The 22,317-nt window shown below is 37.6% G+C and overlaps 1 protein-coding gene across 1 annotated transcript in view; it reads right to left on the reverse strand.

Annotated features, from left to right (window-relative positions):
* Positions 1-22,317, reverse strand: part of TMEM135 (transmembrane protein 135) — a 264,007-nt gene that overhangs the window by 144,808 nt on the left and 96,882 nt on the right. Inside the window, exon 5 of the mRNA XM_006069758.4 lies at positions 7,661-7,726. Within this exon, the coding sequence (XP_006069820.1) occupies positions 7,661-7,726 (66 nt within the window). The remainder of the gene's footprint in view (positions 1-7,660; positions 7,727-22,317) is intronic.

Raw genomic sequence — 22,317 nt, forward strand, 5'->3', positions numbered from 1 at the left:
AAACGGCTTAGTACAGTCAGCCCTACACATATGCGGATGTGGAAACCATGAACACCGAGGTCCATCTGCATTTGCGTGGTTTACTACTATACGCAGAATGAGGAAATTCCTGCCGAAGGAAAAACAATAAACTTGGAAATATTATTTGGGGACACTCTAAAGTGGTCAGAATTTTTTTTTTTCACCCTTAGTGATATGGGGATATGACAGGAAGCTAGTCAAGTTAAAAAGAGCATATTTCAATGGCAACAGATGTGTAAACTTATCTTCATATTTTCTTCCCATTAAAATACAGTACATAAATCAAAGGTGTTATCATAGAAGAGATAGTCCAATTTTCCTTGACAGGATTCTTCACTGCTGAGCCACCAGGGAAGCTCACAGCTATTGGCATAGCTATGGATCCAAAATATCTGTCTCCCATTACCAACGGTTAGAGATGCCCATATACTCACGTTATAGAAAATATATCATCCTACTTAATTCAATAAATAGCTATAATTTAATACAGGCTAAATCCTAATAGGCTTACTTTGTATTATTACACTAGCTGCTTTATAAATCTATTTTTCACAGAGTAAGGCATGAGTGGATGCTTTTAATCCTATTTAAAGAAGACAACAGGACATTGCATGGCAAGGTCCTAAGTGACAGGTTTATGGACGCAGTCATGGGGCTGTAAAGTTTCCTGAGAGCTTAAACCGTATTAGTCTTATTTATAGTTAAAACCCAGCACTTTGCATAGCGCCTGGCACTCAATTAATACTTAGGGAAGAAAGGGAGGGGACGTAACACTAGATCTGGTACCAGTGCCACGTGTTACTTCTACCTTTAAGACACGCTCAGTAAGTATTGCTCACCGATTAAATTTTACAAGCCACTAGGTAAGGTACCGGCACTCTACTAGCATCAGAAACTTCACTATTGGAAATACTAATACATTGCTTATTAAAGACATATATTTCCTGTGTTTCAGTCGCTGCGATCATGTCCGATCTCTGTGACCCTATGGACTGTAGCCCACCAGGCTCCTTTGTCCATGGGATTTTCTAGGCAGGAATACTGGAGTGGGTTGCCATTTCCTTCTCCAGAGGATCTTCCTGACCCAGGAATCAAATAAACGTCTCCTGCTTAGCAGACGGATTCTTTACTGCTGAGCTACCAGGGAAGTGCATATATTTCCAGAGGTGATATTAAAAGAGAAATAGTTAAAAAATATATTTAATTAAACAAAAAAACAGATGTAATTTTTAAAATATAAATAAAAGTTTACTTCTAGGTTTCCTTATATAAAGAATTTGCATTCATAATAAGAAAATACTTGATTTAAGTATTATATTAAATTGAATATAATTTTAACATAATTTCAAGTGTTGGACATGTATGTAATATCTTAATGATCAATTAACTTTGTGACTAAGAGTGAACATAAATATGTATATTTTATAGACTCTTCAAGTACTCCTTAAGGCATGAAAAAATTTTGTTTAAAAATGTATCATTGTATTTACAAACTTTATGATTTTAGAATAATATAGACCTAATATTTATATACATATAAATCCACAAAGGTATTTATGATTATATTTATCTTAAACTGAGGGCTGCACTGCAGCAATTATACTAAAACTAAATATTCTATATGACTTTTTAAAAAATCACATAGAAAGGCAAAAAAAGGTTTCCATTCTAATAAAACATGCAGAATACCTAATACTACACAGTAACATAAAACAAAAGTAAATACTGTGTCAAGTCCCATATCCACCTTTCCAAAACAACAACAAACCATGCTACAGTGTTCTATTTATGTACAAAAAAATTTAAATACACCTCAAATTTCTTTCCTAGTTCTTTAACTGTTTAGTCTAACTCAAATTTTACATTCCCTGAATTCACAGAAGCCGTAAGATGGATAAATACTTCTCTAAGACAGTAGTTAATATTAGTAGCTAAGCTTTAAAAATCAGTGATGTTTTAACACATATAGGTACTAGAGCTCTAGGTTAGATCTAACTGACAAAGTCTTTGGGGATGAAGCCCATGGACCTACAGTTTCACAGAGCTCCCTGGGCAATTCTCATACACACTCAAGGCTGAGAATCACAAAAAAGAAAGGTTATACAAAGGTGTCTAGAAGCAGAAAATGTTAAAGCTAAATAGGACTGTAAAGATTATCTAATCAACTCATATTCCAAAGTTATGAATTTGAAGTTGTGAGAAAGTAACTAAATTGTCCAAGATCGCATAGCTAGTAATGCCAGGAGGAGAAACGGGCCTAGTGGCAGGCAGACTAGTGCTTTTTCTGCCACACAAGGCTGCCTTCTCCACTTGGGAGAAAGAAAAAAGTATTAACTCTTGACTATACCACAAGCTTAATCAATATCATCATAAGCATTCAAATAGCAAATTCTCAGGGAAATGTGACTTTTATAAAATACTCTTTCTTGAACCTCAAATATTTCCTTTGGAAAGAATGGTGATAAAAATATCTAAAATGAAAAGTTGTTTTAATCTATAAATGAGCTGAATAATTATAAAGTGCCTGGAAAAGGCACTCAACAAATGTTTCTCTCCATCAACAGCATGATCTCCTCCCTTCCTTTTTGATTCTACACCAAGATATCTCTCCCTAACTCTCAACTATGTCTCATTTTATATTGTTTCTCCTAACTGGCAACACCTTTTGACCTCTTCTTCTTCAGCGATGCTAATAAATTTCTTCAACACTCAATTTAAGACATGCCTTCTAACGAATCTTCTGAACTAACTTACCCTACTCAAATTACTTGTTTCTTCCCTTATGATTTAAACTGCTCATGCTTTTAAACCATATACTTGCTTATACCTCCTTTTGAAGCTCTTCAATTATAATTACTTCCCCCATTGCTTTGTACTTTTCAATCTTCTTCCATAATTAGAACTAAGCTATCAATGGGTTAGAATACAAGCTCCCCAAAGACAAGGATATTGGTCTGCTTTGCTTACTGATGGAATGCAAGCACCTAAAACAATGCCACCAGTCCATCCTAAAGGAGATCAGCCCTTGGTAGGACTGATGTTGACGCTGAAACTCCAATACTTTGGCCACCTGATACGAAGAGCTGACTCATCTGAAAAGACCCTGATGCTGGGAAAGATTGAGGGCAGGAGGAGAAGGGGGACAACAGAGGATGAGATAATTGGATGGCATCACCGACTCAATGGACATGGGTTTAGATGGACTGCAGGAGTTGGTGATGGACAGGGAGGCCTGGCATGCTGTGGTTCACGGGGTCGCAAAGAGTCGGACACGACTGAGTGACTGAACCGAACTGAAAACAATGCCAGGAATATTAGAAGCTGCTCAAAAAATACTTTCAAGGATTATTTCTCCTTCCATTCATCAGTCTTTCTAACATAAAGACACAGATATGAAACACTAAAGTTTTTGGAAAAATGAGGATAGATATGTTTGTACTTTAGAAATTCGCAAATTTTTTTAAAGTTAGTAGAGCTGAAACAGATGAATCAACCCGCTGGCTATAGGAAGTCATTAGCTTCTTCATTACATAATACTCTGTGATTCAGTGGATATACAATGGCAGCTAACACAGAGAAGGTAAAGGCCTTACATCTTTAAAGTCCTAGAGTTTGAAATCCTGCCTTTCTATGGTGAAGAACTACTTAACTTTGCTCTCTTTTAAAACTATGAATTAAGAACAAGTGAAAGTTGCTCAGTTGTGTCCGAATCTTTGCGACCCCATGGACTATACAGTCCATGGAATTCTCCAGGCCACAGTACTGGAATGGGTAGCCTTTCCCTTCTCCAGGAGATCTTCACAACCCAGGGATAAAATCCAGGTCTCCCGCATAACAGGCGGATTCTTGACCAGCTGAGCCACCAGGGAAGCCCAAGAATACCGGAGTGGGTAGGCTATCCCTTCTCCAGGGGATCTTCCTGACCCAGGAATTGAACCAGGGTCTCCTGCATTGCAGGCGGATTCTTTACCAGTTGAGCTACCAGGGAAGCTCCTGAATTAAGAACAACCTAATGAAAAAACACTAAATTCTGGATTATTCAGGTTCAAGTTATATAAAAGTATATAATTCTTGAAATATATAAATTTAAGAGAGCAATTTTATCTTTTTTTTTAAAACAACTTGTTTCATCCTATATATAAGTAAGGCTGAAAATACGATTATCCTTTTCTTGAAAAAGTTTTAAAACTACAATTTTTGAGTCAAGTACATTTAAAAACTATTTTTGATAGTGATAATTTTACAAGTTAGCCTCTCAAATAAACACACTACAAAATTCTACTCCCCCAAATTACCTGCTTTATAGCATTTTTATGCAATTTAATCAAAATACAAAAATCCAGCTAGCCCATACACAGGACTGTAAAAAGAACACATCAATATGGTTAGGCATTCAGTGACAAAACAGAATTGTGAAGGGTCACTATTTTCCTCTCTTCATTTTAAGCTATATATTTCACTACACATATGAAAAGATAACAGTAATAATTAAATATATGGCTAATTACATAATCTCAGAGGTCTTAGCTATTGAGCTATAGCTATTTTTCAACTGTCAAACTACAGGACAATTGAATAAATAGAAAACTCTAAGTAAGTAAATACACTGAGGGAGATTATATTATATAGTGGAATGAATGGGTTTTGGAGACATACTGGGGTTCACATCTCAGGACTCCCATCTCCCAGTTGTTTGATTATAGGCAAAATGTTTAACTTCCCTGAGACTTGGTTTATCTATAAAATGGGCATATTTCTCCCTTGCAGAGTTGTGATGAAGATTTAAAAGGATAATATGTCATTCATTTGCTTAAATTCTCTAATGATTCATTATAACTTAGAAAAAAATTACAAACCCCTTCAAAAATTACCTTCTTACTTTCAAAGAAAGGAATCATGTTTTCTGGTCTCAACATTTCTTAAAATATGCAAGTAGAAATGTTCAATAGGCAGACAAAACATAGGCTTAAAGTCGGAATTCAGGGAAGGGTAGGGCTTCTCTGGTGGATCAGTGGTAAAGAATCCACCTGCAATGTAGGAGATGTGGGTTCAATCCCTGGGTCAGCAAGATCTCCTGGAAAAGGAAATGGCAACCTATTCCAGTTTTCTTGCCTGGGAAATCCCACAGAAAGAGGAGCCTGATGAACTACAGTCCATAGGGTCACAGAAAGTTGGATACAACTTAGCAACTAAACCACCACCACCAAAGGGAAGGGTACACAAGAGATAAGCAAAGCTCAGTGTCATCAAGCATTCAAATCACAAATTTATTTAAAGACTACTATCTTTGTGATTTTGATACACCAGTCTTTACTCCTCCTACCTGATATCATTGTCATGAAGTTACTTATTAATCCCTACTTAACAAATATTTTCACAGTAATGAGCTAAAACAATTTTCCAACTACCCTAAAACAAGTAAGCTCCTTACTAACCTCCTCCCTTAGCATGCCATAAGTTTTCTAATAATATATACATGGTAAATTCAGCTTCTGCTTTAAGTAGACCAAAAACTTTTAGTTTATCTCCTACCTCCAAAGTAATTCTCTATTATTGACCAGACACTAAAATTTAGCACAGTCCCAGATGGCGCAAGTGATAAAGAACTTGCCTGCCAATGCAGGAGACATAAGAGACATTGGTTCTATCCCTGGCAGGAAGATCCCCTGGAGGAGGGCATGGCAACCCACTCCAGTATTCTTGCCTGGAGAATGCCCATGGACAGAGGAGCCTGGCAGGCTACAGTCCATAGGGTTGTAAAAAGTCAGACACAACTCAAGTGACTAGGCTTGCATGCAAGTGGAATCTGGACTCGGACTCTAGTTACTTCCAGACTCAACCTTAACTAAACACTTCTACTCTTTTTCAGGTTTTTTTCCCATGTATTGATGCCACTGTTTCCCCCACCAGAGAGTAAGCTCCCCTAGAGGCAAGAACCATATTACATCATCTATTCTCATAGCACTTAGCCTGCCATGTCCAAAAATATCTATGCCACTTGCACATACACATATTCAATAATTTCTTTGTTTTCCTTTGTCTTAATTGTTTATTTCCCAAAGTTAAATATTTAAAACTAATTTGTAGCCTATCCCAGCTATCATTTACTGAATACTCACTATGCATCACTCTGTATTTTTTAATCTACAGAATATTATCATATTTTATCAATTCTAAAATATCATAGACTTAATTTTAGAGGTGTTAAGATGTGAAAAATAGTAAATGGTGACTATGAGGTGTCACTGATTATAAGACATATTCCATTTTCAGAGATCTTAAAATGCAAGAAAAAATGTCCAAGAGAGGGCTTAAAAATTTTGTCCTAATTAATACCTGTTAACCAGGTATTACTCTTACAATCTTCAGTAACTGGGGGAGGAATGAATCAGAAGCAAGCTGATTTAACTACTTCCTCTCCATAAAGTAAAATATATACATGTGTAATATATGTTGATAGGCTCAGAAGAATACTTATAAAACTGTCTTGCATATATTTACTTTCCCAAACTTTTTATAAAGATAAAGTTCAAAAGATCACTGATAACTCCCATTAAAAGAATCATAGTAATTACTAAAACCTAAAATTTATACTGACAAATTTTAGGCAGATAAATATGCCCAACTTTATTAATGCAATATTTTTTTCTCTCAAAATGGCAACACAGACTAGTTTGTTGAGAATACAAAGAGATGAATTAAGTATTTTTCATAGACAAAGTATGTATTACAAATCAATACCAAAGTAATTTGCTAATATACATACAATTAAACATTTAAAGGCATATAATTTCCAAATGACTGTACATTTTCACCTAACACACTGATATATCTACTGACGGATAAATTTTATAATCACACAATAGCTCCAGTTAACTCCTTAGATATTTACTCACTTCCACTATTAAATGTTTAAGGTGTCAAATTATATATATATTACATTAAATTACACAGAACTTAATTCCAGAATAAAAAGAAAGCACCATATTTTATCCATAAGTATTTGCTAGTAGAATACAAAAGGGAACATGGCAATGTGACATTATATTCAACCTCAACCTAAAGATATCTTAGTAAGGAAGTGAATAAAGAAAAAGCAGACAGAGTGGTAACAGAACCAGTTAATAATTTGGTAATGACAGTTTATTTCAGGTACTAGATTTTTTTAAGATTTGGTAGGAGCATTTAGAAAAATTTAAACGTAGACTCTTAGTTGAGCCTCAACTACAAGAAAGGACAGACTAACCTCCATTTCTCTCCCTCCCTCTACCCTCCTTCTGCGATAAATACTAACATTTCAAATTATTTTATGTTAAGAAAGAAGTATCACAATTGTAGAATATAAAACAGAAAGAAAGAAAGAAGTATGGGGCTATTTTCAATAAATATATATGCATTTGAAGAAGTTATTATTAAATGTCATTTTCTTTTAAGAGTAAAAACAATTGGTAACCAAAGATTAAAAGGTTCAGCAATTTATATTCAACTCAAGACCAGGTTCTAATATGACTTAACTGAAATCGATTTGTAGGTCAGATTCACTCAGTATTATGTACTTCAGATATTTTCAATTTGTTATATTAATTTAAAAAACACTATGAATTAAGAACTAATAAGTATATAAAAATTCTCATCTTACTTCTCCATTTCTTACTGTTGTGATGACTCCTCTTGCTACACCCATTCTAAATAGTGTTTCTGTGGCCTGTGAATTTAAAAGAAAAAAAAAGCAAAGATATATCATCCGTAATCTGTATTCAGCTATACATTCCAACACCAAAATGCAAAACACTCAATATTACATTTTCCAGGAACTTCTAAAGAAGCATGAATAAGGTATAATAAGCTTTATGCTGCTGCTAAGTCACTTCAGTCGTGTCCGACTCTGTGCGACCCCATAGACGGCACCCCACCAGGCTCCCCCGTCCCTGGGATTCTCCAGGCAAGAACACTGGAGTGCGTTGCCATTTCCTTCTCCAATGCATGAAAGTGAAAAGTGAAAGTGAAGTCGCTCAGTCGTGTCCGACTCCTAGCGACCCCATGGACTGCAGCCCACCAAGCCCCTCCATCCATGGGATTTTCCACGCAAGAGTACTGGAGTGGGGTGCCATTGCCTTCTCCAAATAAGCTTTATACTATACTCCAAAAATGTCATTTTGAGATTATATATTTTGAGATATATATTTGAGATATATATTATATATTTGAGATATATATTTTGAGATTGTTATAAAAAGCTCAAACTGCAATGTTTCAAAGGTTATTTTGATCTGCTATTATCATTTCACACCTATAGTTTCAAATTAAAACACTTAAATAACTATAAAACTTAGTTTGGTTAACAAAGATTAAATAAAAACTTAGAACTTGAATTCAATTCAGAAATTACCATTTATTCTGATTGGTATACAAATACCAGTCCAAATCACTAGACTGGTACTGAAATACTGACAGAAAACGAAGTAATTCTGTGATGTCGTGTATTAAATAGCACCTGAAAAGACAATGCTTTCTATACACTAACAATGAACACTCCTAAAAGGAAACTAAGAATTTTGTTTATAACAGTATCAAAAAAAATTTTAAAGACATAGGAATAAATTTAACCAAAGAAGCAGAAGACTTATTCACTGAAAACTAAAAAACACTGCCCAGAGAGCTAAAAATATAAATAAATGGAAAGACAACCTGTGTTCATCAATTAAAAGACATAATATTGTTAAGATATCAATACTATCCAAAATGACCTATACAGTCAATGCTATTCCTATCAAAATTCCAATGATTTCTTTACATAAATACAAAAATCCATCCTAAAATTCACATGCAACCCCAAAGACCCCAACAGCCAAAATAATCTTGTAAAAGAGGAGCAAAGCTGAAGGACTCACACCTTCCGATTTCAAAACTTACTTTAAAGCTACAGTAATCATACAGATATGTATAGGCCAATGAAATAGAAGCGAGAAACTGAAAACAAACTTTATAAACAGTCTAATGATGTTCAAGAAAAGTACTGAGACCATTCAATGGAGAAAGGACAGTCTTTTTAGCAAATGGTACTGGGAGAACTGGACAAACACTAGTAAATTTGTGAATTCAGCACAACATGAACATAATTTCAATCCATAACTCAGAGAGAGTTAAAATAGGCCACTAATAGGGAGGAAGAAGGGTTATCCATACACACAAACAAAAAACAAGTGATAAATGAATGACCTTGCTATGAGAGATTTTTACAAACGCATATACAACTAGATGTTGAAAGATTTACAGACATTTTTATTAAAAGAAGAAATTTACCAATAATACATTGTAATTTTTTTCCATTCTTAATCATATGTACACTAAATTACATCTAGCGTCTTCCTGTTTCTTTTGAAAACCTTATTTAATCTAGTGATGTGATTAACAGGCCTCATCCAGGTCAGGTTAGTTACTGTATATATTTGAGAAGCAAAAGGGGAAAGGCAGAGGCAGCATACACTTGGGATAAAATACACAACTTCTCCTCTAAACCACATCAAACTTCTTTACTCTTTTGTAACTCACAAACCTAAGGCAGTTTGAAGATTTAATTATCCTTTTGCACTTTCTCCAATAGAGAAAGAACACTAAATTCAATCTTTTGTTTCCAACTAAATTGATTTATTTCATGAGCTCTTCCCACCAACATTTTTAAGAACGTCTCATTCTGATAGCTCTCTGTCAATTCAGCTCAACTTCCTTTGATTCTATAGGAAAGCACTGGAGTGGACAACATTCTTTTGACCTCTACTAAAGAGACTGCGTTTAATTTACTTGTACCCAAACAATGACTAACAAGTGTCCGAAACAATGAGATACAGGGCTAATTCTCAGCATCTGTAAATTTACCACTAACAAATTCTTCACTGAAATTTCCCTCTCTTCAAGTTTTGATTAATACTAAAATTAATTAAAATGATTAATACTAAAAACATTCATTAAACATTTGTCAGTGGCAAAGAGAAAAAACATCTATAGGCTCTCAGTTAAAAATAGGTTTGCAAGAGAGACTGCTTTTAGGAAACGTGTTGGATAAAGCCACTCAGGGACATGAAATCTAGATGGAAGAAATGCAAAGTTGAAGAATGGATCCTTGTGTTTGGGTATGTGGGTATAAGTGTGTATGTGTGTGTGTGTGCATGTGTGTGCATGTGCACAAGCCAAAAAAAAGGTCCAGAAGGATCTTTTCTAATATTCTATCATGCATATATACCATTTGCTAACAGTAAAAAGAAAAAGGGAAAAATAAAAGTAACAATTTTTATACACTAGAAGATAAACTAGATTTAAAACAGAATTTTGGAACAGTGTAAAATATTATAGGACAAGCAATACTACACTGAATGGCTCCCAATGTGAAAATAATCAAAATTCAACAGAGACTCATGTTCTTATTGTCCAATGCATTTTAATTCATTATATCAACACAAAATAAGTCATCTTAACAAGAAATATATACTTAATAGGCTTCCCTTTGAAAATCATCGTATTATAGAAAGGCTGCAATGGGTTAAATTAATATGCAGTTTATACATATAAATACAAAAGCTGTATTTAGCATATATTTATTTCCTATTTCCTATACTTACTTCCTATTAGTCAAGCAACTAGAATTCTAGTTATCTTATTCCCAGTATTTACTATCTTGGTAAGCCGCAGACAGGTTGCCGAGATAGTAAATAAGACCTGACCTCCTCTGTAAAAAAGTGACAGCTAATTATCAGCCTGTTTTCCTGTGTTGGTTAGTGGTTATGTTAATGTATGTGAAAAGCTCAGTAAAGAGTTACATAAAGGTAAAATACTGAATCCAGGCTCTACTTTAGGACTTCGTGAAATGAAAAGATGTTTGATAAAACACTCATTTTTATGTATTTCCAGGGCCTTAAAAAAAAAACATAACATAAAGATTAAGAAAGCAGGTTTTAGAAACAGGCTGTTCAGTTCAAAATCTAGCTTTGCTATTTGTAAGATGTGTGATACAAACAAGCAATTTATTTCTTTGAGTGCAACTTCACGATTAACAAAATCAGTATAACAACAGTATGGAACTCAAGGAAAATTATAAGTGTTCAATAGGTGATTTTATTACTATTAATATCCTAAAGAAAATATAAAATTCCAATTCTGCCTTAAAAAGTGGTCATCATTTACAGTTAAAAATACAACTATAAACTACATCAGATGGGAATTAAAAATGTACTATATAAAACAGTAAACCACAATTAGCACATTATGCCATATGGCTATTTATTTATACTAACATTCTTGACAAGACAACAGGAAATAAAGAAAACTTACATTATTTCAAAAAGATTAATTTAGCAAAAGAAATAATATGCAATAGTCATTCCCCAGCTGTTTATCCTGGCTACAGAAGAAAAAGAGATTTAAATACTGAAGCTTTTAAGCACCAGCTGCTTTCCTTCTTTATGATGATAAAAATACAAAGTGAAAAATAGGAAAACTGAGCATTAGTTATCCCAGTTCGGTTCAGTTCAGAAGCTCAGTCATGTCCAACTCTTTGCGACCCCATGGACCACAGCACCCCAGGCCTCCCTGTCCACCACCAACTCCCAGAGTCCACCCAAACTCATGTCCATTGAGTTGGTGATGCCATCCAACCATCTCATCCTTTGTCATCCCATTCTCCTCCTGCCCTCAATCTTTCCCAGCATCAGGGTCTTTTCCAATAAGTCAGTTCTTCGCATCAGGCAGCCAAAGTACTGGAGTTTCAGCTTGAGCATCAGTCCTTCCATTGAATATCCAGGACTGATTTCCTTTAGGATTGACTGGCTGGATCTCCTTGCAGTCTGATGGACTCTCAAGAGTCTTATCCAACACCACAGTTCAAAAGCATCAACTCTTCAGTGCTCAGCTTTCTCTATAACTCAACTCTCACATCCATACATGACTACTGGAAAAACCAGAACTTTGACTAGATGGACCTTTGTTGGCAAAGTAATGTCTCTGCTTTTTAATATGCTGTCTAGGTTGGTCATAACTATCCTTTCAAGGACCAAGAATCTTCTAATTTCATGGCTGCAATCACCATCTACAGTGATTTTGGAGCCCCAAAAAATAAAGTCAGCCACTAGTTCTACTGGTTGACCCATCTATTTGCCATGAAGTGATGGGACTGGGTGTTTTCTGAATGTTGAGCTTTAAGCCAACTTTTTCACTCTCCTCTTTCACTTTCATCAAGAAGCTCTTTAGTTCTTCTTCACTTTCTGCCATAAGCGTGGTATCATCTGCATATCTGAGGTTATTGATATTTCTCCCGGCAATCCTGATTCCAGCTTGTGCTTCATCCAGTCTGCATTTCGCGTGATATACTCTGCATGAAAGTTCAATAAGCAGGGTGACAATACATAGCCCTGATGTACTCCTTTCCTGATTTGGAACCAGTCTGTTGTTCCATGTCCAGTTCTAACTGTTGCTTCCTGACCTGCATACAGATTTCTCAATGAGCTACAAGGGAAGCCCAAGAATACTGGAGTGGGTAGTCTATCCCTTCTCCATTGAATCTTCCCTACCAGGCATTGAACCAGGGTCTCCTGCATTGCAGGCAGATTCTTTACCAACTGAGCTATGAGGGAAGCCCTATTAGCTATCTGCTCCTAACTAAAGAATCACAGCATGACAAAAATCTAGTCATATACCTTCAAAATACACAAAGGCATTAGCTTAGCAACCAAGACCTTTATGAAGTTCCCAAACCTTTCTCATACTCTTCCCTTCAGGCAGCTGCCTACAGCCCACCGCTTTCTGGCTCACGAATTACAGTTCATAACCTCAGGGCCCTTGCACTGCAGCAGCTACAGCCCGGGGAGCAAAAGCTCTGACAGGAACTCTGTCTAGCCAGGAAATAGGGAAGAGGGGCTCGAGTCAAGCAGAGAATGTGTAGGGAATTAATTTCTAGCTTGGGCGGCGGTGGGGGGGCGGTGGCGGGGGTGGACAGGAGGTATTTTCTTTTTTCCTCTTGACTTTGCCCCCAAGGACAGGTCCCAATTATATGATGAAGCAGCACCAGTGCAGGTAGTTGAGGCTACAAAATCAACTCTGTTTTTCTAGGCAAGGGCCTATGGAAAGGGGACACTTGTAGTCCAAAGAAGAGAGCAAGAATCCTCACTATTTTTTTTTCCACTCTTTTTCTCTATTCATGTTCTCCCAACAGCAGACCCTGGTCAGTGTGTGCAGCTGAGACATCAGAGCAGACAGCTAGAGCTCTGAGAGCAATCTGTCTTTCTGGCCAGAGGACCATGAAAAGGAGACCCAGTGAAGCAGAAACTAAACAGGTAATCCCAGAAAGAAGAGCTACAAAAGGGAATCCCTTAACTAAATCTGTGTTTGAACTAGCAAAAATACAGAGCTCACTCCCCATCAGCTGATGCATGGAACGACCTAAGTAGCAAAGCAAAGGCTTTGAGGGGAAAACTACAATTAAAACTACCACCCAATTCTTAGCACAGCCTGGGAGGCGCACACAGCCAGGACAGCCACAAAGCAGCACAAGAACTAACATTGCAATTAACTAACAAAGCAACTAACATTGGAACTCCTGCCCACTGGAGATGAGACAGAACTTGCAGTCTAAATCTAACAGGTGACTGCTAACTACCAAAGTAAAAAATAATGAATAACAAATAAATAAAAATAAAAATGGCATTGAAACAGGTATATTATCATATGTGAAATGAATCGCCAGTCCAGGTTTGATGCATGATACAGACTGCTCAGGGCTGGTGCCCTGGGATGACCCAGAGGGATGGGACGGGGAGGGAGGTGGGAGGGGGGCTCAGGATGGGGAACACATGTACACCCGTGGCGGATTCATGTAAATGTATGGCAAAACCAATACAATATTGTAAAGTAATTAGCCTCCAATTAAAATAAATAAATTTATATTTAAAAAATAAAATAAAATAAAAATAAATGTTTAAAAAATCATCACTCTCTAGAGCATTTTAACACGACCCAGAATCTCACAGCATTATATTCAAAATACCCAGAAGCAATCCAAAATTACTCAACCTGCAAAATACAAAAATCTTGACCCCTTCTCAAAAACAATCAGATGTTGAAATTACCAGAAAGGGCTGGTAAAGAAGCTATAATAACCGTGTTTCATGAGGTAAGGTTAAACACACTTGCAATGGATGGAAAGAGAAGTTCTCAGCAGAGAAATGGAAATTGAAAAAAATGGAATAATTGGAACTGAAAAATAAAACATCTGAAATAAATTTAGTAGATGGGAACTCAAGAGCAGAATGAAGATGAAACAGGAAAGAATCAGTGAACTTGATGATAAACAGATAAAAATAATCCATTCTACAGAACAAAGAGAAAAGATTGAAAACAAAAACTGAGCAGAGCCCACACACTTGCAGGAGAATAACCAAAGATGTACTATTTGTAGTATCAGAGACCTCAGTTCAGTTCAGTTCAGTCACTGTCGTGTCCAACTCTTTGCGACCCCATGGACTGCAGCAGGCCAAGTTTTGCTGTCCATCACCAACTCCCAGAGTTTACTCAAACTTATGTCCATTGAGTTGGTGACGTCATCCAACTGTCTCATCCTCTGTTGTCCCCTTCTCCTCTCACCTTCAATCTTTCCCAGCATCAGGGTCTTTTCAAATGAGTCAGTTCTTCCATTACATGGCCAAAGTGCTGGAGTTTCAGCTTTGGCATCCATCAGTCCTTCCAATGAATATTCAAGACTGATGTCCTTTAGGATGGACTGCTTGGATCTCCTTGCAGTCCAAGAGACTCTCAAGAGTTGTCTCCAACACCACAGTTCAAAAGCATCAATTCTTCAGTGCTCAGCTTTCTCTATAGCTCAACTCTCACATCCATACATGACTACTGGAACAACCATACCTTTGACTAGATGGACCTTTGTCAGCAAAGTAATGTCTCTGCTTTTTAATATGCTGTCTAGGTTGGTCATAGCTTTTCTTCCAAGGAACAAGGTCATTTAATTTCATGGCTGCAGTCACCATTTGCAGTGATTTTGGAGCCCCAAAAATAAACTCTCTCACTATTTCCACTGTTTCCCCATCTATTTGCCATGAATTGATGGAACCAGACGCCATGATCTTAGGTTTCTGAATGTTGAGTTTTAAGCCAACTTTTTCACTCTCCTCTTTCACTTTCATCAAGAGGTTCTTTAGTTCTTCATCACTTTCTGCCATAAGGGTGGTGTCATCTACATATCTGAGGTTATTGATATTTCTCCCAGCAATCTTGGTTCCAGCTTGTGCTTCATCCAGCCCAGCGCTTCTCATGGTGTACTCTGCAAGTAAGTTCAATAAGCAGAGTGACAATATACAGCCTTGACATACTCCTTTCTCAATTTGGAACCAGTCTGTTATTCCATGTCCAGTTCTAACTGTTGCTTCCTGACCTGCATACAGATTTCTCAGGGGGCAGGTGAGGTGGTCTGGTATTCCCATCTCTTGAAGAATTTTCCACAGTTTGTGGTGATCCACAGAGTCAAATGTTTTGGCATAGTCAATAAAGCAGAAATAGATGTTTTTCTAGAACTCTTGCTTTTTTGATGATCCAACAGATGTTGGCGATTTGATCTCTGGTTCCTCTGCCTTTCCTAAAATCAGCTTGATCATTTGGATGTTCACAGTTCACATATTGTTGAAGCCTGGCTTGGAAAATTTTGAACATTACCTTGCTAGCGTGTGAGATGAGTTCCGTTGTGCGGTAGTTTGAACATTGTTTGGCACTGACTCTTTTTGGGATTAGAATGAAAACTGACCTTTTCCAGTCCTGTGGCCACTGCTGAGTTTTTCAAATTTGCTGGCATACTGAGTGCAGTACTTTCACAGCATCATCATTTAGGATTTGAAATAGCTCAACTGGAATTCCATCACCTCCACTAGTTTTGTTCGTAGTGATGCTTCCTAAGGCCCACTTGACTTCACTCTAGGTGATGTCTGGCTCTAGGTCAGTGATCACACCATCATGGTTATCTGGGTCATGAAGATCTTTTTTGTACAGTTCTTCTGTATATTCTCGCCACCTCTTCTTAATATCTTCTGCTTCTGTTAGGCCATACCATTTCTGTCCTTTGTTGTTCCCATCTTTGCATGAAATGTTCCCTTGATATCTTTAATTTTCTGGAAGAGATCTCTAGTCTTTCCCATTCTATTGTTTTCCTCTATTTCTTTGCACTGATCACTGAGGAAAGCTTTCTTATCTTTCGTTGTTATTCTTAGGAACTCTGCATTGAAATGGGTATATCTTTCCTTTTCTCCTTTGCCTTTAGCTTCTCTTCTATTCACAGCTGTTTGTAAGGCCCCCTCAGATAACCATTTTGCCTCTTTGCATTTTTTTTCTTAGGATGGTCTTGATCACTGCCTCCTGCACAATGTCACAAATCTTCCATAGTTCTTCATGCACTCTGTCAGATCTAATCCCTTGAATCTATTCGTCACTTCCACTGTATAATCGTAAGGGATTCGATTTAGGTCATACCTGAATGGTCTAGTGGTTTTCCCTACTTTCTTCAATTTAAGTCTGAATTTTGCAATAAGGATTTCATGATCTGAGCCACAGTCAGCTCCCAGTCCTGTTTTTGCTGACTGTATAGAGCTTCTCCATATTTGGCTGCAGAGAAATAATCAGTCTGATTTCAGTGTTTACCATCTGGTAATATCCATGTGTAGTCTTCTCTTGAAGTGAACATCGACATTTTAGGAATCAGCAAACTAAAATGGACTGGAATGGGTGAATTTAATTCAGATGACCATTATATCTACTACTCTAGGCAAGAATCCCTTAGAAGAAATGGAGTAGTCTTCATATTCAACTAAAGAGTCCAAAATGTAGTACTTGGATGCAATCTCAAAAAAGACAGAATGATCTCTGTTCGTTTCTATGGCAAACCATTCAATATCACAGTAATCCAAGCCTATGCCCCAACCAGTAATGCTAAAGAAGCTGAAGTTGAATGGTTTTATGAAGACCAGAAGACCTTTTAGAACTAACACCCAAAAAAGATGTCCTTTTCATTATAAGGGACTGGAATACAAAAGTAGGAAGTCAAGAGATACCTGGAGTAACAGGCAAATTTGGCCTTGGAGTACAAAATGAAGTATGGCAAAAGCTAACAGAGTTTTGCCAAGAGAACACACTGGTCATAGCAAATACCCTCTTCCAACAACACAAGAGATGACCCTACACATGGACATCAGAGACCTAGAAAGAGGAAAAACAAATTGATAAAAAAAAGATAGCTAATAACTTCCAAAACTTAGTAAGAGACAAACATTTACAGATTTAAAAAGCCCAGTGAATCTCAAGTAAGATATGCACAAAGAAACCCATACCTAGACATATCATAAACAAAAATAATGAAATCCAAATAGAAAGAAAGGATCTTGAAAGTAGACCAAAAAAATACATATTATATAGTGGAATAATTATTAAAATGATTATGGTTTTGCCATCAGAAATCATAAAAGAAGAAAAAATATTTTTAAGGTTTTGAACTATAAGCCCAGAATCCTATATCCAGCAAAAATTTGGTTCTGGAATGGAGCCAAAATAAAGACATTCTCATGTAAAAGAGACTAAGAATCTGTCACCAACAGAACTGCTCTAAAGGAAATACTGAAGAAATTTCTACAGGCTGAAGAGAAATAATCCTAGAAAGAAACCCACACTGTATACTCAATTGATTTTCTACAAAAGTATCAAGGTACACAGGAAGAGAGTAGTCTTTTATACCAACGAAGCTTTAACAACTGAATTTCTAAACTGAAATATAAAAACATTGACCCACACCTCACTCCATGCACAAAAATGAACTTAAAAATGGAGCACAGATTTAAATGCTGGCATTCAAAGCATAAAACTTCTACAAAAAAAAAACAAAAAACAAAAAACAAAAAAACAGAACACTGGAAAGAAACACTTTATAATTTGAAAGGCAAAGATATGATACAAGGAGGGGAGGAGAATAAAACATTAAAGAAGACATTCATTATGGCAGATACTGTCCAAAGATGGTCACACTAATTTATATCCTATCTCAGATGTGCTTCTTTAAATGTGACACTGTCTCTCCTCCACATGTTACATATTTCCCGCCCTTGGGCCTGGGACCTTTGAAACTACCTACGTGACTAATTTATACATAATGAGGCAGAAATGATGCTGATTTTCAGGGCTAAATCATAATTGGGCAAAATAGTTTTTCCCTGGTGTTCTCACTTTGCACAAGAGCCTTTGGTGCCCTGAGCTACAATGTAAGAAATCCAACTACCTTGAAAAGATAGTACTTACATAGGTTTTAGATAGTTCTTCACCATCCTAGAAAATCTATGTAAAAATAGAGGGAGATGCTTCAGCTATTCCAACACACAGCTATTTTTTTTAATTAATGAATCTATTTTAATTGGAGGATAATTACAATACTGTGAAGGCTTTTGCCATACATCAACATGAAACAGCCACAAGAACACGTGTCCCCCAATCCTGTACGCCTCTCTCACCTCCCTCCCCACCCTATCCCTCTGGATTGTCCCAGAGTACTGGCTCTGAGGGCCCTGCTTCATGCATCCATCCTGCACTGGTCATCTATTTTGCATATGGCAATATTCATGTTTCAATGCTATTCTCTCAAATTATCCCACCCTCGTCTTCTCTCACTGAGTCCAAAAGTCTATTCTTTACATCTGTGTCTCCTTTATTGCCCTGTATATAGGACCATCATTACCATCTTTCTAAATTCCATACATATGAGTTAATATACAGTATTTGTCTTTCTCTTTCTGACTTACTTCACTCTGTATAATAGGCTCCAGTTTCATCCACCTCATTAGTGAAGTGAAAGTTGCTCAGTCATGTCTGACTCTTTGCAACCCCATGGGCTACAGTCCATGGAATTCTCCAGGCCAGAATACTGAAGTAGGTAGCCTTTCCCTTCTCCAGGGGATCCTCCCAATCCAGGGGTCAAACCCAGGTCTCCCACATTGCAGGCAGACTCTTTACCAGCTGAGCCACAAAGGAAGCCCAAGAATACTGGAACGGGTAGCCTATCCCTTCTCCAGCAGATCTTCCCAACCCAGGAATCGAACCAGGGTTTCCTACATTGCAGGCAGATTCTTTACCAACTGAGCTATCAGAAAAGCCCTCCACCTCATTAGGACTGACTCAAATGCATTCCCTTATAGTGGAATAATATTCCATTGTGTATATGTACCACAACTTCCTTACCCATTCATCTGCCAATGGACATTAGGTTGCTTCCATGTCCTAGCTATTTTAAATAATGCTGCAATGAACATTGGGGTACATGTGTCTCTTTCAATTCTGGTTTCCTCAGTGTGTATGCCCAGCAGTGGGATTGCTGGGTCATATGGCAGTTCTATTCCCAGTTTTTTAAAGAATCTCCACACTGTTCTCCATAGTGGCTGTATCAGTTTACATTCCTACCAACAGTGTAAGAGGGTTCCCTTTTCTCCACATTCTCTCCAGCATGTATTGTTGTAGACTTTTTGATGATGGCCATTCTGACCGGCGCAACACACAGCTATTCAACTACTCCTAGCCAAGCTGACATTCATGTAAGTGAATCATCAGATGATTCCAGCCTTCAGCTTTCAAGCTGGACCAGCCAACATCAAGTAGAACAGTCACGGGCTATTCTGTTCAAGCTCTTCCCAAACTGCTGCTGCTGCTAAATCGCTTCAGTCGTGTCTGACTCTGTGCGACCCCATAGACGGCAGCCCATCAGGCTCCCCTGTCCCTGGGATTCTCCAGGCAAGAACACTGGAGTCGGTTGCCATTTCCTCCTCCAAACTGCAGATTCATATAAAGTAAACACCATTATGTTTAGCGACTACATTTTCAGTGATTTGTTACACAGCATCAGATAACTATACATTGATAAAAATGTGCCTTATAAAAATTAAAGGGCTTGTGCTCATTCAAAGACTCAATTGAGAAAATGAAAAAGCAAGCCACAGACTCACAGAAACTATGTCTAAAAACACATCTGACAAGTACTTGCATTTAGAATATATAAATAATTCCTACAACTCAAAAATAAGACATATAAAAAAATTAAAATGAACAAAATATTTCAACAGGCATTACATCCAAAGGAAAAATATATGTACACACATCCTAAAGTATATTCATATATATGTATGCATGCATAAGCTAGCTAAGCTAAGTCACTTCAGTCGTGTCCGACTCTGTGCGACCCCATAGACGACAGCCCACCAGGCTCCCCATCCCTGGGATTCTCCAGGCAAGAACACTGGAGTGGGTTGCCATTTCCTTCTCCAATGCATAAAAGTGAAATGTGAAAGGGAAGTCGCTCAGTTGTGTCTGACTCTTAGCAACCCCATGGACTGCAGCCTACCAGGCTTCTCCATCCATGGGATTTTCCAGGCAAGAGTACTGGAGTGGGGTGCCATTGCCTTCTCTGGTATGCATGCATATATGCGTGTAAATACTGTGTATGCACATAAACACTCATAAACACACAACACACACATATTTGAATGGACAAAAAGTCAACAAAAAGATGTTCAATGTCATTAACCTTTCAGTTCAGCTTAGTCGCTCAGTCGTGTCCAACTCTTTGCGACCCCATGAATCACAGCACACCAGGCCTCCCTGTCCATCACCAACTCCCAGAGTTCACTCAAACTCACGTCCATTAAATCGGTGATGCCATTCAGCCATCTCATCCTCTGTCGTCCCCTTCTCCTCCTGCCCCCAATCCCTCCCAGCATCAGAGTCTTTTCCAATGAGTCAACTCTTCGCATCAGGTGGCCAAAGTACTGGAGTTTCAGCTTTAGCATCATTCCCTCCAAAGAAATCCCAGGGCTGATCTCCTTTAGAATGGACTAGTTGGATCTCCTTGCAGTCCAAGGGACTCTCAAGAGTCTTCTCCAACACCACAGTTCAAAAGCATCAATTCTTCAGCACTCAGCCTTCTTCACAGTCCAACTCTCACATCCATACATGACCACAGGAAAAACCATAGCCTTGACTAGATGGACCTTTGTTAGCAAAGTAATGTCTCTGCTTTTGAATATGCTATCTAGGTTGGTCATAACTTTCCTTCCAAGGAGTAAGCGTCTTTTAATTTCATGGCTGCAGTCACCATCTGCAGTGAGTTTGGAGCCCAGAAAAATAAAGTCTGACAGTGTTTCCACTGTGTCCCCATCTATTTCCCATGAAGTGATGGGACCAGATGCCATGATCTTAGTTTTCTGAATGTTGAGCTTTAAGTCAACTTTTTCACTCTCCTCTTTCACTTTCATCAAGAGGCTTTTTAGTTCCTCTTCACTTTCTGCCATAAGGGTGGTGTCATCTGCATATTTGAGGTTATTGATATTTCTCCCGGTAATCTTGATTCCAGTTTGTGCTTCTTCCAGCCCAGTGTTTCTCATGATGTACTCTGCATAGAAGTTAAATAAGCAGGGTGACAATATACAGCCTTGACATACTCCTTTTCCTATTTGGAACCAGTCTGTTGTTCCATGTCCAGTTCTAATTGTTGCTTCCTGACCTGCATTATAGGTTTCTCAAGAGACAGGTCAGGTGGTCTGGTATTCCCATCTCTTTCAGAATTTTCCACAGTTTATTGTGATCCACACAGTCAAAGGCTTTGGCATAGTCAATCAAGCAGAAATAGATATTTTTCTGGAACTCTCTTGCTTTTTCCATGATCCAGTGGATGTTGGCAATTTGATCTCTGGTTCCTCTGCCTTTTCTAAAACCAGCTTGAACATCCGGAAGTTCATGGTTCTTGCATTGCTGAAGCCTGGCTTGGAGAATTTTGAGCATTACTTTACTAGCATGTGAGATGAGTCCAACTGTGCGGTAGTTTGAGCATTCTTTGGCATTGCCTTTCTTTGGGATTGGAATGAAAACTGACCTTTTCCAGTCCTGTGGCCACTGCTGAGTTTTCCAAATTTGCTGGCATGTTGAGTGCAGCACTTTCACAGCATCATCTTTCAGGATTTGAAATAGCTCAACTGGAATTCCATCACCTCCACTAGCTTTGTTCGTAGTGATGCTTTCTAAGGCCCACTTGACTTCACTCTAGGTGATGTCTGGCTCTAGGTCAGTGATCACACCATCGTGATTATCTGGGTCATGAAGATCTTTTTTGTACAGTTCTTCTGTGTATTCTTGCCACCTCTTCTTAATATCTTCTGCTTCTGTTAGGTCCATAGCATTTCTGTCCTTTATCGAGCCCATCTTTGCATGAAATGTTCCCTTGGTATCTCT

The sequence above is a fragment of the Bubalus bubalis genome, chromosome 5 (genome assembly GCF_019923935.1).
Source record: "Bubalus bubalis isolate 160015118507 breed Murrah chromosome 5, NDDB_SH_1, whole genome shotgun sequence".
Taxonomy (NCBI): domain Eukaryota; kingdom Metazoa; phylum Chordata; class Mammalia; order Artiodactyla; family Bovidae; genus Bubalus; species Bubalus bubalis.